Raw genomic sequence first — 13,985 nt, forward strand, 5'->3', positions numbered from 1 at the left:
AAGTCCAGAACTAGAGGTCATGGGTTTAGGGTAGGAGGGGAAAGATATAAAAGAGACCTAAGGGGCAATTGTTTCATGCAGAGAGTGGTACGTGTATGGAATGAGCTGCCAGAGGAAGTGGTGGAGACTAGTATGATTGCAACATTTAAAAGGCATCTGGATGGGAATATGAATAGGAAGGGTTTGGAGGGATATGAGGCTGGGTGCAGGCAGGTGGGACCAGATTGGGTTGGGATATCTGGTCGGCATGGACGGGTTGGACCGAAGGGTCTGTTTCCATGCTATACACCTCTATGACCAAAATAAAAACAAAATTAGCTGGGACGCTGCCTGGAGTGTTATTATCAGCCTCTCTATACCTTGGCCAGAGATATATCAGCCAGGGATCTTCCACCAAATTACTATGCTGGAGAAAGCATACATCCTTCTGTCAGATAAGCTGAGATAAATTACCCTCTTGTCAACAACTCAGTATGCTGGCTTTTATCTGTTCATGCAGTGTGCTTTATATTTGGGAAGTGGGTTAGGTAAATAGATTAAACTGTATTACACGTGACCAATTGGAGCAGATACCCAGAGCATCTGTACTCATCAGGACAAAGAGCACGTCCTCCATCTAATCCCATGTGGAAGAAGATAAAAATAACCTGTCATCTCTAGTTTTCTCATTGAACATTGATTGAATTTGTGTGGGAATATCATAATAAAAGCATGATTAAAAATAGCAAAAACATGTATAGGAAGAAAAATGACCTTGTTTGTTTAAACAGAAGCATGTCTTCTATTGGTTTATAATCAATGAGATGTAATTTTACTTTTTAAAGTACCTCTTATATTAGTCCATATGTTCTCAAAGTTATCAGCAACCCAATTTCTGGGAATTTTTGCATATATTCTAGGGACGGGCAATAAATGCTGGCCCAGCCAGCAATGCCTATGTTGCAGAAATGAATATATATTATTTGATATATATCTTTTCATGGCTGTGGGTATTCCTGACTAGGTTAGCATTTCTTCCTCACCCCTAGTTGCCTTCAAATTGTCCCTCTTGAAATATTGTGGACCATTTGGTATAGGTAGACCCACAATGTCATTAAAGAGGGAGTTCCAGGATCTTAACCCAGCGCCACAAACCGTACTGTGATATATTTCCAAATCAGAATGATGAGTGACTTGAAGGGGAACTTGCAGGTGATGGTGTTCCCGTGTATCTGCTGCCCCTGCCCTTCCACCTGGAAGTGATTGTGGGTTTGGAAGGTATTGTCAAAGGAGCCTTGGTGAATTTCTGCAGTACATCTTGTGCACGACTGTGACTGAACATTGGTGAAATAACTGAATGTTTATGGATGTGGTGCCAAGCAAAGGGGATACTTCGACCTAGATGATGTCAAACCTTTTGAGTTAGTAGGAGCTGCACTCATCCAGATGTGGAGAGTATTCTATCACACTCATGACTCCTGTCTAATCGATGGTGGTCAGGCAGTGGAGACTCCGGTTATAAGTAACTTGCTGTCAGACTCCCAGCCTATGACCTGTTCTTGTAGCCACTGTATTAATATAGCGAGTACAGTTCAGTTTCTGGTCAATGGTGTCAATATGAATGAAAGATTTATTGTTATGTGCATTTTACAGTGAAATACGATAAAATTTACCAGTGAAAATCCATAATCTGGTGCCATTTTGATAGTTTAAGAAGAGGAGAAAATGAAACGATATAGCTTAAAGAGAATTCTATCTGCATATGAGTTCTGAGCTGGCTTACACCCCCACTGCCTTGCCAGACCCAGTTGAAATTGCTGATCCTCAGGCGTCAGCTTTTGCCGCTGGGCCTTTTCACCTTTGCCACTGCCTGCACCGGGCACACCAGTATTGGAGACAATTGCTGCAGTTGACGTTGTCATTCAGTGATAGGACCACCATTGAATGTCAAGCAGTGATGGTTAGATTCTGTTTTGTTTGGCATTGAGTGGCACACCTGTTGCTTGTTGGCTGCAAAGACTGTCTCTCTTTATTTTTGTGCTTTTTAAAAGCTGTGGACTGAAATGAGAAAGAACTGTTTTGAACCAAGGCATTACAAAGATGTCTACATGTGTTGAAAGTTAGGAATTTGATAGGTTTTGTGAACTCTGTGTAGATGTGGCTAGCAGCAATGTGCAGATGTATTAGAGTTGAGGGATAGGTTACAAATGAAGCTGATTAGTGTGGATTAGTGACCAGTTATGAATGACAAAGGTCCATAGCCTGACGACAAGGCTAGCTAAACAGCTTGGTCTGTGAGCAAAATAGAGAAGCTTAAAAAAAAACAAAAAACAGATGTTGCTAGAAAACCTCAGCAGGTCTGGCAGCACCCACAGAGAGAAAGCAGAACCAATGTTTCAGGTTCAGTGACCCTTCAGAACAGTTCTTAGAGAGATGCCAGTCAGATCAGATGAGAAACCAGCAGATATTTAACAGCCAAAAACACACTTTCAGTTCTCAGTCATAAGTCATTTTAGAGTTATCTTTCTTTCAGCAGATACTGAAAGTTATGACTTTAAATTGGAGAAGTCAGAGACCTTTCAGCAGTGAACCCGCTGCCCTGTGCCTCTTGCAAACCAATGGAGGCTGCCGGACAAAGGAAAGTCAAAGAGAAACCTGCAGAGGATGGCATAGTCGCACAGTGGTTACCAGTGCTGCCTCACAGTGCCAGGGACCCGGGTTCAATTCCACTCTCGGGCAACTGTGCGGAGTTTGCACATTCTCCCTGTGTCTGCATGTGTTTCCGCTGGGTGCTCCAGTTTCCTCCCATTGTCCAAACGTGCATGTTAGGGTGGATTTGCAATGCTAAATTGCCCTTTTGTGTTCAGGGATGTGCAGGCTAGGTGGATTGGCCATGGTAAATGCAGGGCTGCAGGGATAGGCTATTGGGTCTGGGTGGGATGCTCTTCAGAGTGTTGGTGTGGACTCGATGGGTTGAATGGCCTGTTTTCACACTGTAGGGATTCGATGAATAATTTCTATTCCAAAAAACAATGTAATAGGTTACGTGAAGCAAGTCTAGAACTGTTTTCAAGATGTCTTTTTTGTTTTGTTGACTGATTATGTTTGTCTGTGTGTATAAGGGAGAGTTTTTAATGGGGTTAGAGTTTTATTTTGTAGAGTTTACTTAATTTAGTTCAATTGTTGTCCATAAGTAGAATCCGATTGCCTCTAATAGATAGTGATTCTTGTTAAATACAAAAACTTGGTCTGTGCCTCTGTCAGCCTGGGTCTGAAATTCAGGTAGTTTGGTGATTTGGGGATATTCATTTTAAAAACTTTAGTTTTTGTGATGACTCTGGATTGATTTCCAGCCTGGTGGCCCAATGCATCATGACACAAACCCAAACCAGGTCTAACTGCATTTAGACATGAACTGCTTCATGAACAGCAATTGGTATTGAACATTGTGCAATCATTGGCAAATATCCTCACTTCTGACATAATGATGGAGGGAAGGTCATTGATGAAGCAGCTGAAGATGTTTGGACCTAGGACACTACCCTGAGGAACTCTTGCAGAGATGTCCTGAACCTGAGACAACTGACCTCCAACAACCATAGCCATCTTCTTTTCTGTAATTCCAACTGGCAGAAAATTTTCTCCATAATTTCCACAGACTCTAGGTTTGATAGGGTTCAAATGCAGTTTTTAAGTTAAGGACAGTTACTCTTACCTCACTTCATAATGCAGTATGAATAATCCTGCCTGAGATTACTCAAGTATCGCAGTGGGTTGAATATTTAGTTGAACACACGTTTCTTCAGCCACTACTTTTGGGAAGAAGGTGTTTATTACGTAGCACACTTTGTATTTACATCAGAAATCTGGCATCAATGAATTTTGCTTTATCCCATACCTTGGAAAAGCTTTACATAAAAATATCACAGTCACTTCATCTTTAACTTTGGCACCTCAACTGACTCATACTAAATGCACAGGACAGCTCAGATTTGATTTGTTAACTTTTGCGGCATCTTTTGGTTTTTCAGCTTCTTTATTTTCATGTTGGTTTGTAGCTGTCACCTCAATGTCAGAAGGAGCAATTGAAGTAAAATTACTTTCAGGTTTTGTACCCATTTGGATTTCTCCTGTTGTTGATGGTTCTGTCTCCCAAAGACAAATATCTGGAACTTTAGATCTATCAATGGGCAGCGATAATCCCTCACTGCATCCAGAATCTTCAGTATCCCAGAGACAGTTACCTGAGACATTGGATTTATCAAAGGACAGTGATGGTTTCTTTTTCCCTCCATTATTTTCTCTATCTGAGGGATAGATAACTGTAATCTTCAACTTATCATCAGGCAATGTCTTTTGTTCACTGCCCACTGCATTCTCTATATCCCAGGGACAGGTATCTGTGACCTTTGATTTATCAATGGACAGTGATGTTTCCTCTTTGTTCCCAGTGTTAGCTGTATCCCAGGGACAGATATCTGTGACCTTTGATCTATCAATGGATAGTGATGTTTCCTCTTTGCTCCCAGTGTTTCCTGTATCCCAGGGACAGATATCTGTGACCTTTGATTTATCAATGGACAGTGATGTTTCCTCTTTGCTCCCTGTGTTTCCTGTATCCCAGGGACAGATATCTGTGACCTTTGATTTATCAATGGACAGTGATGTTTCCTCTTTGCTCCCTGTGTTTCCTGTATCCCAGGGACAGATATCTGTGACCTTTGATTTATCAATGGACAGTGATGTTTCCTCTTTGCTCCCTGTGTTTCCTGTATCCCAGGGACAGATATCTGTGACCTTTGATCTATCAATGGATAGTGATGTTTCCTCTTTGTTCCCAGTGTCAGCTGTATCCCAGGGACAGATATCTGTGACCTTTGATCTATCAATGGATAGTGATGTTTCCTCTTTGTTTCCAGTGTCAGCTGTATCCCAGGGACAGATATCTGTGACTTTTGATTTATCAATGGACAGTGATGTTTCCTCTTTGCTCCCTGTGTTTCCTGTATCCCAGGGACAGATATCTGTGACTTTTGATTTATCAATGGATAGTGATGTTTCCTCTTTGTTCCCAGTGTCAGCTGTATCCCAGGGACAGATATCTGTGACTTTTGATTTATCAATGGATAGTGATGTTTCTTCTTTATTCCCAGTGTCAGCTGTATCCCAGGGACAGATATCTGTGACCTTTGATCTATCAGTGGATAGTGATGTCTCCTCTTTGTTTCCAGTGTCAGCTGTATCCCAGGGACAGATATCTGTGACTTTTGATTTATCAATGGATAGTGATGTCTCCTCTTTATTCCCTGTGTTTCCTGTATCCCAGGGACAGATATCTGTGACCTTTGATTTATCAATGGATAGTGATGTCTCCTCTTTGCTCCCAGTGTCAGCTGTATCCCAGGGACAGATATCTGTGACTTTTGATTTATCAATGGATAGTGATGTTTCCTCTTTGTTCCCTGTGTTTCCTGTATCCCAGGGACAGATATCTGCAATCTTAGATTTATCAATGGATAGTGATGTCTCCTCTTTGTTCCCAGTGTCAGCTGTATCCCAGGGACAGATATCTGTGACTTTTGATTTATCAGTGGACAGTGATGTCTCCTCTTTGTTCCCAGTGTCAGCTGTATCCCAGGGACAGATATCTGTGACTTTTGATTTATCAATGGACAGTGATGTTTCCTCTTTGTTCCCAGTGTCAGCTGTATCCCAAGGACAGATATCTGCAATCTTAGATTTGTCAATGGACAGTGATTTTTCTTCACTTTTTTCTTTATTCCACATCTTTCCTGGTGCCATCATAAATTTAAGTGACAGTGCTAATTGTTGAGATTGCTGCAATGAATAATTTGCATCGTTGGTTTTCAAGGTGCCATGCACAATTGTTGCTGGAACATTAGCACCAAGCGATAAAGATCTTCCTTTCTTTTGATCTGCCTTATTGCCTGATGCCTCTTCTAAGATGACATCCCATGGACAAACGATTGCAGCACTTGCTGATGCCTGTTTTAACAGTGATACATATTTTTGCCGCTTATCCCCTGTGTCTACTTTGCCCAATGGAGAGGCATCAGCCACTTCAGATTTAACAGCTGACTGTGATTTTTCTTCCTGGTTACTCTCTCCTGTTTCCCAGGGACAGACAGCTGCAGCTGTAGATTTATCCAATGAAGTTGCTGATCCTGTTTTCTTTTCTCTTTCCTTGTCTGTACTGCTCTTGACTTTCTCAGTTACTTTCCTTGACTTCTCTCTCTTGCTATCCTTCATTTTCCCTGGTGCCATTAGAAGTTTTAAAGAATGTCCAAAACCTTTGGGTTGTTTTGGTGGTTCATTAGTATCCTTTACTTTCAGGGAGCCATGCATAAACTGTTCTGGAGAACCAACACAGACTGACAAAGACCTTCCCTTCTTCGGATCTATGGTAGAATCCATTGATGATGCATCATCTGCGATATTGTCCCAGGGACAAATGATTGAGCTATTGCTCGATGCTTGTTTCATGAGTGTCATATATTTTTCCCGCTTGTCCACTGTATCTACTTTGCGCAGTGGAGAGGCATCTACTGCTGATGATGCCTCAGTTGACTGTGATTTTTCTTCCTGGTTCTTGGTCTCTCCTGTTTCCCAGGGACAAACAGCTGCAGCTGTAGATTTATCCAATGAAGTTGCTGATCCTGTTTTCTTTTCTCTTTCCTTGTCTGTACTGCTCTTGACTTTCTCAGTTACTTTCCTTGACTTCTCTCTCTTGCTATCCTTCATTTTCCCTGGTGCCATTAGAAGTTTTAAAGAATGTCCAAAACCTTTATTATGCTTCACTTGATCACTTGCATCCTTTACTTTCAGGGAGCCATGCATAAGCTGCTCTGGAGAACCAACACAGACTGACAAAGACCTTCCCTTCTTCGGATCTATACAAGAATCCATTGATGATGCATCATCTGCGATATTGTCCCAGGGACAAATGATTGAGCTATTGCTCGATGCTTGTTTCATGAGTGTCATATATTTTTCCCGCTTGCTTTCACCTACAGGAGCATCTGTTTTCACTTGATCAATCTTTTCAGAGGATAATCGTGTCTTGTCAACCTTGGGTGACACAACACGGGCGGTTGGATTAATGCTGTTTTTTCTTGAATGTTCGACTGTTTTTCCAACTCTTGGCGATGTATTGGCTCCAGGTTGCATGTCCGCAGTTTGGGATTGAGTGATAGATGTCTCCTTCCCATCCCAACTGATACTATCTTGATGCAAACTTCGATGCTTCCTCACCAAATCCATGAATACTCTTCTGTTCGCCTGCAGCTTTCCCAGTGAGCTATCAACACTGTTCCTCTTGTTTGGTGAGTAGGTGATTTGTTTGTTGACCTTGATCTCAGAAGGTGGAGGTTGCAAGTTCTGAAAGTCCCAGGGACAAACCAGAGGTTTATTGTGACCATCTTGTAACGCTGGCTTTGTTGTCCCTTGAGGGGCCTCACTGACTCCTTGTTGCGCTGAGTCGGATGTTTTATTTGGCTCTCCGGGTTGTGCTGGACCTGTGGGAGGCTGTAACATAGTTGGTGTCTGCCTTGTTGATGGCTTCCTTTGAACTCGCTCTCCCAACTGATTTGAGTTCTCTTCTTTCTTTTTTGGGAGCATCAGAGACTTCCCTCTTGCACAGCTGACAACACTAAGAGATTTTTGCAGTGTTCCTCCCATGGTGGGATTTAATGGGCTCATATCCACGGTGAGGTTGTGTGCACTGGCGGACTTGCAGACTAAAGGAGCGTCATCTAACGAGTCACCGTCTGATCTCTCGGAGACCTTCTTCGCCAGCTTCTTCCTCATGAGTGAATCCAACAGGGAAGGGTCTCTGGAGGAATCGGCTCTACTGATGTGGCCATCCCGGTGCTCCCTCACGTGGTCGTAGGTGCTGTGAGATTTTCGAATTGAGAAGACACGATGTTTTATGGAGTCCTCTCTTACTTTCAAGCTAGAGCTGGCAGAATCGTGAAGCTTCTTCCTATAGGAGCCCGCATAGCTGCTGCCTGCTATGGATCCATCACGGCTGCACTGTCTGCTCATTGACTCCGGAATTTCCGTTATCCGCTTAATGATGGAGCGACCTAGGGCTCTTCGGGAGCTCCTCTTTTTCAGCAGGTGTGGGTTGTTGGCTGTCATCTTCTTTGTCTTATGTACTTCCAGTTGGGCATAAAGCTTCTTCAGCTCATCCTGCAGAAAGGAAACAACAATCAATGAAGCGTTAGTATTTTCCACAAGTTTCTTGAAAGAAGCAGATGCTCCTTTGCAGCTTGATCCCTCACTTTTCCTCCAAGTGTACCTTCTGTGGGAAAATGGGACTGAATGTCTTTTGGAATTGCAATGGGGGGGAGGGGGGGGGGGCGATAAAAAGCACCCTTTATGACCTCAATGCTCGTGTCACCAACCCTCCAGGCACCATTGAAATATTACTGTACAGAAAGAGACCATTCAGCCTGCCATGTCTGCTAGCTAAGAAGGGGGAAGAAAACTTAATGGCCCATTCTAGTTCCATCTTGCAGCACCTGGTCCAAAGCCTTGTAGGTTCTAACCTTTCAGGTGCCGATCCAGGTACCTTTGAAGCGAGTTAAGGGTTTTCACATCAACCACCAAAGTGGGCAGTGAATTCCAATGTTCATCACTCTCTGGATGAAAACAATTTTCATCATGTGATACAGGAGTGTCCAAGAAGTGAAGATTAATCCCTAGGACATCACTCAAATAAAGGAGAAAAAAATCACAACGCCCTCAAATTCAAAATTGAGGTTTTCTTTTCACCTGCTCTTAGAACATTTCTATTTATTAAAAATCTATTGAAAATTTGAGGAAAAACAAAATTCATTTAACAGTCAAGTATCATAGAATTCCCTTAGTGCTGAATTTGGCCCATCATGTCTGCACTGACCCCCTGAACAGCATCTCACCCAGACCCAGATCCCACCCTATCCCTGTATAACCCCATATCTACCATAGCTAATCCAGCTAGCACTTGGATCCCTGCAAGCTATGGATAATTTAGCATGGCTAACCCACCTAATTTGCACATCTTTGGACTGTGGGAGGAAACTAAAGCATCCAGCAGAAACGCAAATGGACACAGGGAGAATGTGTAAATTCCACACAGTCACCCAAGGTTGGAATTGAACCTGGGTTCCTGGCACCATACGGAAGCAGTGTTAACCAATGAACCACCATGCTCCCTGTCCAAAGTATCTGACTGAGTAGTGAGGAGTTTTGTTTGTCAGCTGGCTGTGGGAAGATTGGACATTGCGACTGTGAATAAATTGGTGATCAATAGTTAGAGATCTGTAGTGAAGCATCCAGAAATACATTTAACCAAAGTTGATAACCAAGCACAGCACCTCCATCAGCATCTGATCCACAATTTTATTAGGGTTCAGGTTGGCTGCCCCACTGCTAATGAAGAGTCACTAAAAAAATCGAAATGTTAACTCTTCTTTCTTTCCACAGATGCTGAGTTTCTCCAGTACATACTGGTTTTATTTTGATCTCCAGCATCTGCAAATCTCACTAATGGTTGAAAGTTACTTGTTCCCCAGGGGCTAGAATGGCAAGTAAGTTTTTTTAAAATCCTCCAGCCCTATTTGCAAAAGTGACCTACTTATCTTCTGCATTAGAGCAAACTAGTTTCAAAGCTTTTTCTCTTTGCTCACCCTGATATCATCTGGTTCCAAGCTGTGATCACTCCAGGCAGACGTTATACTGCTGTTGAGATAGGAGCCAGAGAAACGCATGTCAAGTTCATCCTCATATACCTCGGCTACGATGTCCTCCCTCAGGGGAGTTCCCACATGGAGAAACTGCAAAGAGAAAGGAGCTCAGAATCAACTAATTGGGAAAAAATTCTTAATAATTCCCTTGTCCAAAGTATTTTTCTGTTAAACAACTCCAAAGGTTATATTCATTGTATATTGTACCTGTTTACTCAAAATGTCAAAAGACTGGCCCTAATTTATACATTATGTACAGCAGAGAAATGAGCCATTTTACCCAAATGTTCTACTCCTGGTGTTTATGCTCCATATGACCTTCCTCATAACATCAGACCTTAGGTATTCAAACAGGATTTTCGCTTCTTCCTTTCTCATCTATTTATCTCGCCTGCAATTAAATGCATTGTTCAACTCGAATACTCCACAGGGTAGCAATTGTGCAATTGAACTCCTTTCCGGGTCAGTATTCTTTTGGAAATATAGTTGTTGCTGGGCATATGTCCATTTTTATCAAAAATTCATTTGAAGTTTTTTGTTTGGGTACAAACACTCATTATTTATCCCGGAACAAGGTCCTTGCAGTACCTTTCTACCCAGGGCTACCTTGGACTGTGGTGTGACTGCACACTCACACACTCTAGCAGAACTGCTCCAAGTAAAAGTGGAAGCTGTGCTCACTAGGGCACAGCTCACACCCTGGAAATGTACAACTTGAAACTCATGCAATGTGGCTCTATTTATTGGGGAACCTATTCTGCGTCTTGATGCAACTCAACAGAATTCAATCATCTATCCATGAAGTTAAAGTGCATTTTCATCTTCAGTACTTGAACAGATAAGCTTCTAGTGCTAAATCTTGTCTCAATTCTCATTCCATTAAAACACAGTCAGGTAGAATCATAGAACCCCTACAGCATGGAAGCAGATCATTTGGCCTATGCCAGCCCTCCAAAAATCCAAACCCCCAACCCACTCCTCCTGCATTTCCCATGGCTAATCCAACTAACCTACACATCCCTGGACATGTGGGCAATTTAGATTAGATTCCCTACAGTGTGAAAACAGGCCCTTCGGCCCAGCCAGTCCACACCGACCCTCCGAAGAGTAACACACCCAGACCCATTTCCCTCTGACTAATGTACCTAGCACTATGGGCAATTTAGCATGGTCAATCTACCTAACCTGCACATCTTTGGAGTAGGGGAGGAAACCCACACAGACACAGGGAAAATGTGCAAGTTCCAGATAGTTGCCCAGGGGTAGAATTGAACCCAGGACCCTGGTACTGTGAGGCAGCAGTGCTAACCGCTGAGCCACTGTGCCCTCACCATTATGTGGTGAATTTAGCCTCATTATATATCTGTTTTCAAGAATAGGTATTCATACCTTGGGGATGAAAAGCAGAATTAGTGTCATTGTGACCGTTAGGTGAGAGTGAGCAAAGAAGAGCAGTAACATCCAATCAGGGTGAAGAGTCGTTGCCATGGTGAACCTAGGGAAAGAAATGAACTTTATTTTCAAATCATCACAGATTAATGACAGAAACACTTTGGTAAATAGGAAGGATGGAACACCATCAAATGAAGTTTGGATTTTCATAAGATAACATTGGATTAAAAATAGACTGAATCCGCTTGCAGAACACATGCAGGGGAGTTTGTGTGTGGACATTCAATGCAAGAGATGAAATAAAATGGAGAGATTTATGGAAGCATTGAGGTTTGGAGAGGAAGGAGTGGAGATTCCTTCTCCTTTAAGATTTGGGCTGCACCGTTTTGATGATTGGGGGTTTGAGAGTGACACTGGGGATCTCAAGCCTTAAAGTGATAACAGAGTAGAACAGGATTTCTGCTGTTGGGGCAAGAGAGAGATGGATAATGACCCTCTCCAGACCTTAATAGGGAAGTTGTGAGTCAGAGCATTGGTTGCAGAGATTGGAGAGGGTTAGGATTGATTTCTTGAGACGTGATTGTGAAGGAGATGTGAACATTGCTGGATGAATGATAGGCTTGAGGTTGAAGGTGTGACATTAGACAGACAGAAACTAGGATAGGGTGGTAAATTGAGGTGTTAAACAATGGCTATCATAAACATAATAACAGCCTAATGCTGGATAAAGGTAACATAGACACAAAAAGATCCAATGTAGGAGCAGGAGTAGGCCCTTTAGCCTTTTGAGCCTGCTCTGCCAGTCAATATGATCATAGCTGAGCATCGAACTCAAATATCTTATGGCCTTATATTCCCACTTGCTCCCCACATCTTCTGATTCCTTTAGTTCTAAGAGCTATATTTCTATCCTTCTTGAAAGTTTTCAATATTTTGGCGTCAACAATTTCCTGTGGTAGTGGATTCCTCAAGCTCAGCAGTCTCTGGGTGCAGACATTTCTCATCCTCCCTGTCCTAAATGGCCTACCCTGTACCCTTAGACTGTGACCCTGGTTCTGGACTCCCTTGTCATCAGGAACATTCTTCCTGCATTTATCCTGTCTCATCCTGTTAGAAATTTATAGGTTTCTATAAGAGTCCCTCTCATTCTTCAATTAAGCTCCAGTGAATACAGTCCTAACTGATCTCGTCTCCACTTGTTACTCAGCTTTGCCATCCCAGGAATCTGTGTCAAAAAGTGCGGTGCTGGAAAAGCACAGCCGGTCAGGCAGCATCCGAGGGGCAGGAGAGTCAATGTTTCGAGCGTAAGTCCTTCAGCAGGAAGGGGGTGGAGGGGCCAAGGGGGCTTGTGCTCGAGACTCTCCTTCTTTGCACTCCCTCCATAGCCAGAACATCCTTCCTCAGATAAGGGGGCCGAGACTGCACACAATACTGTACAGACGCAGCAAACCATCCCTGCTCCTTTCTTCAATTCCTAGACAACGAGCTGCAAAGAATTGGAAGCCTGACCTGGAATTGGAAAAGGGAGCACTGGGAGTTTGAAGAATAGTGGCAGATAAAATTATCGTGCTGTTCATTTTAATCAGAAATACAATGAAATTCTGCTGGTTTGAGACGGAAGGGTGAATCGAATGTAGGGAGAGGAGCAGTTATCAATAGATGACAGTGTTTGGATTGTTTCTGGTATATACTTGGAATTGAAATGCTTTCCACCAGGTGTAGGTGGTGCTATTATAATCATTCAACTCAACTGAATCATTATTAAAACCAGGTGATATGAATGTTAAGTATATTCATTGAGCGTAAGACCATAAGATATAGGATCATTTGGCCTATTGGCTTTTCTCCACCCGTTGATTTGCAATTGCAGTAGTGATTGCTTTACCCGACAGGGGATTGCAAATGGTCTGAATGGGCAATGTGTGTCACAGGTCCAGGTGAGTTACAGAGAAAAACAACTGATATTTAGATCAGACTTTACGATCGATGCATCAGTGACTGCTTTGAAAGGAGATGGGTTTTAACAGACTCTGTCAGAAAGCCTGAGGGCTTTGCTGTGAAACTTCCTCTTCACTGCACTTTCTGCTAAATCATTTGGAAATATTTCTCACTCGTAATTTAAAAAAAAATCAATGAAGACCAGGGGTCAAAAACAACAGAAGGAACTTCACTTTAACCTTTTAAGAACTGAAGGACCAAGTCAGCGTGAAGTACTCAGCACTCAAGAAGCTTGAGGTTAAAGCAGCAAAAATGGAAGAAGATGGAGAAACTCAGCAGGTCTGGCAGTATCTCTCTGGAGCGTCAGAGACTGAGAGGTGACCTTATAGCGATCTATAAAATCATGAGGGGCATGGATAGGGTAAATAGACAAAGTCTTTTCCCTGGGGTTGGGGAGTCCAGAACTAGAGGGCATAGGTTTAGGGTGAGAGGGGAAAGATATAAAAGAGACCTAAGGGACAACTTTTTCACGCAGAGGGTGGTACGTGTATGGAATGAGCTGCCAGAGGAAGTGGTGGAGGCTGGTACGACTGCAACATTTAAAAGGCATCTGGATGGGTATATGAATAGGAAAGGTTTAGAGGGATATGGGCCGGGTGCTGGCAGGTGGGACTAAATTGGGTTGAGGTATCTGATTGGCACGGACAGGTTGGATCGAAGGGTCCATTACCGTGCTGTACATCTCTATGACTCTATGACTATCTGTATCTGTGGAGAGAGAAACAGAGTTGATGCTTCAAGACTGGCATGATTCTTCTTCAGAGAAGGAAAGAACTCTTTCTTTAGAAGAGTCATATCATCCTCAAAACATGAACTCTGTTTTTTTCTCTCCACAGATGCTGAGTGTTTCCAGTATCTGCTGTATTT

General features: G+C 42.7%; 1 protein-coding gene across 1 annotated transcript in view; it reads right to left on the reverse strand.

The window, feature by feature from the left end:
- Positions 1-3,465: 3,465 nt before the first annotated feature.
- gpr179 (G protein-coupled receptor 179) overlaps positions 3,466-13,985 on the reverse strand; it is a 90,753-nt gene continuing 80,233 nt past the window's right edge. The window contains exons 9-11 of the mRNA XM_072561300.1: positions 11,118-11,223; positions 9,672-9,818; positions 3,466-8,190 (exon numbers count right to left, since the gene is read on the reverse strand). Of these exons, the coding sequence (XP_072417401.1) occupies positions 3,943-8,190; positions 9,672-9,818; positions 11,118-11,223 (4,501 nt within the window). The 3' untranslated portion in view covers positions 3,466-3,942. The remainder of the gene's footprint in view (positions 8,191-9,671; positions 9,819-11,117; positions 11,224-13,985) is intronic.

The sequence above is a fragment of the Chiloscyllium punctatum genome, chromosome 42, assembly GCF_047496795.1.
Source record: "Chiloscyllium punctatum isolate Juve2018m chromosome 42, sChiPun1.3, whole genome shotgun sequence".
Taxonomy (NCBI): Eukaryota; Metazoa; Chordata; class Chondrichthyes; order Orectolobiformes; family Hemiscylliidae; genus Chiloscyllium; species Chiloscyllium punctatum.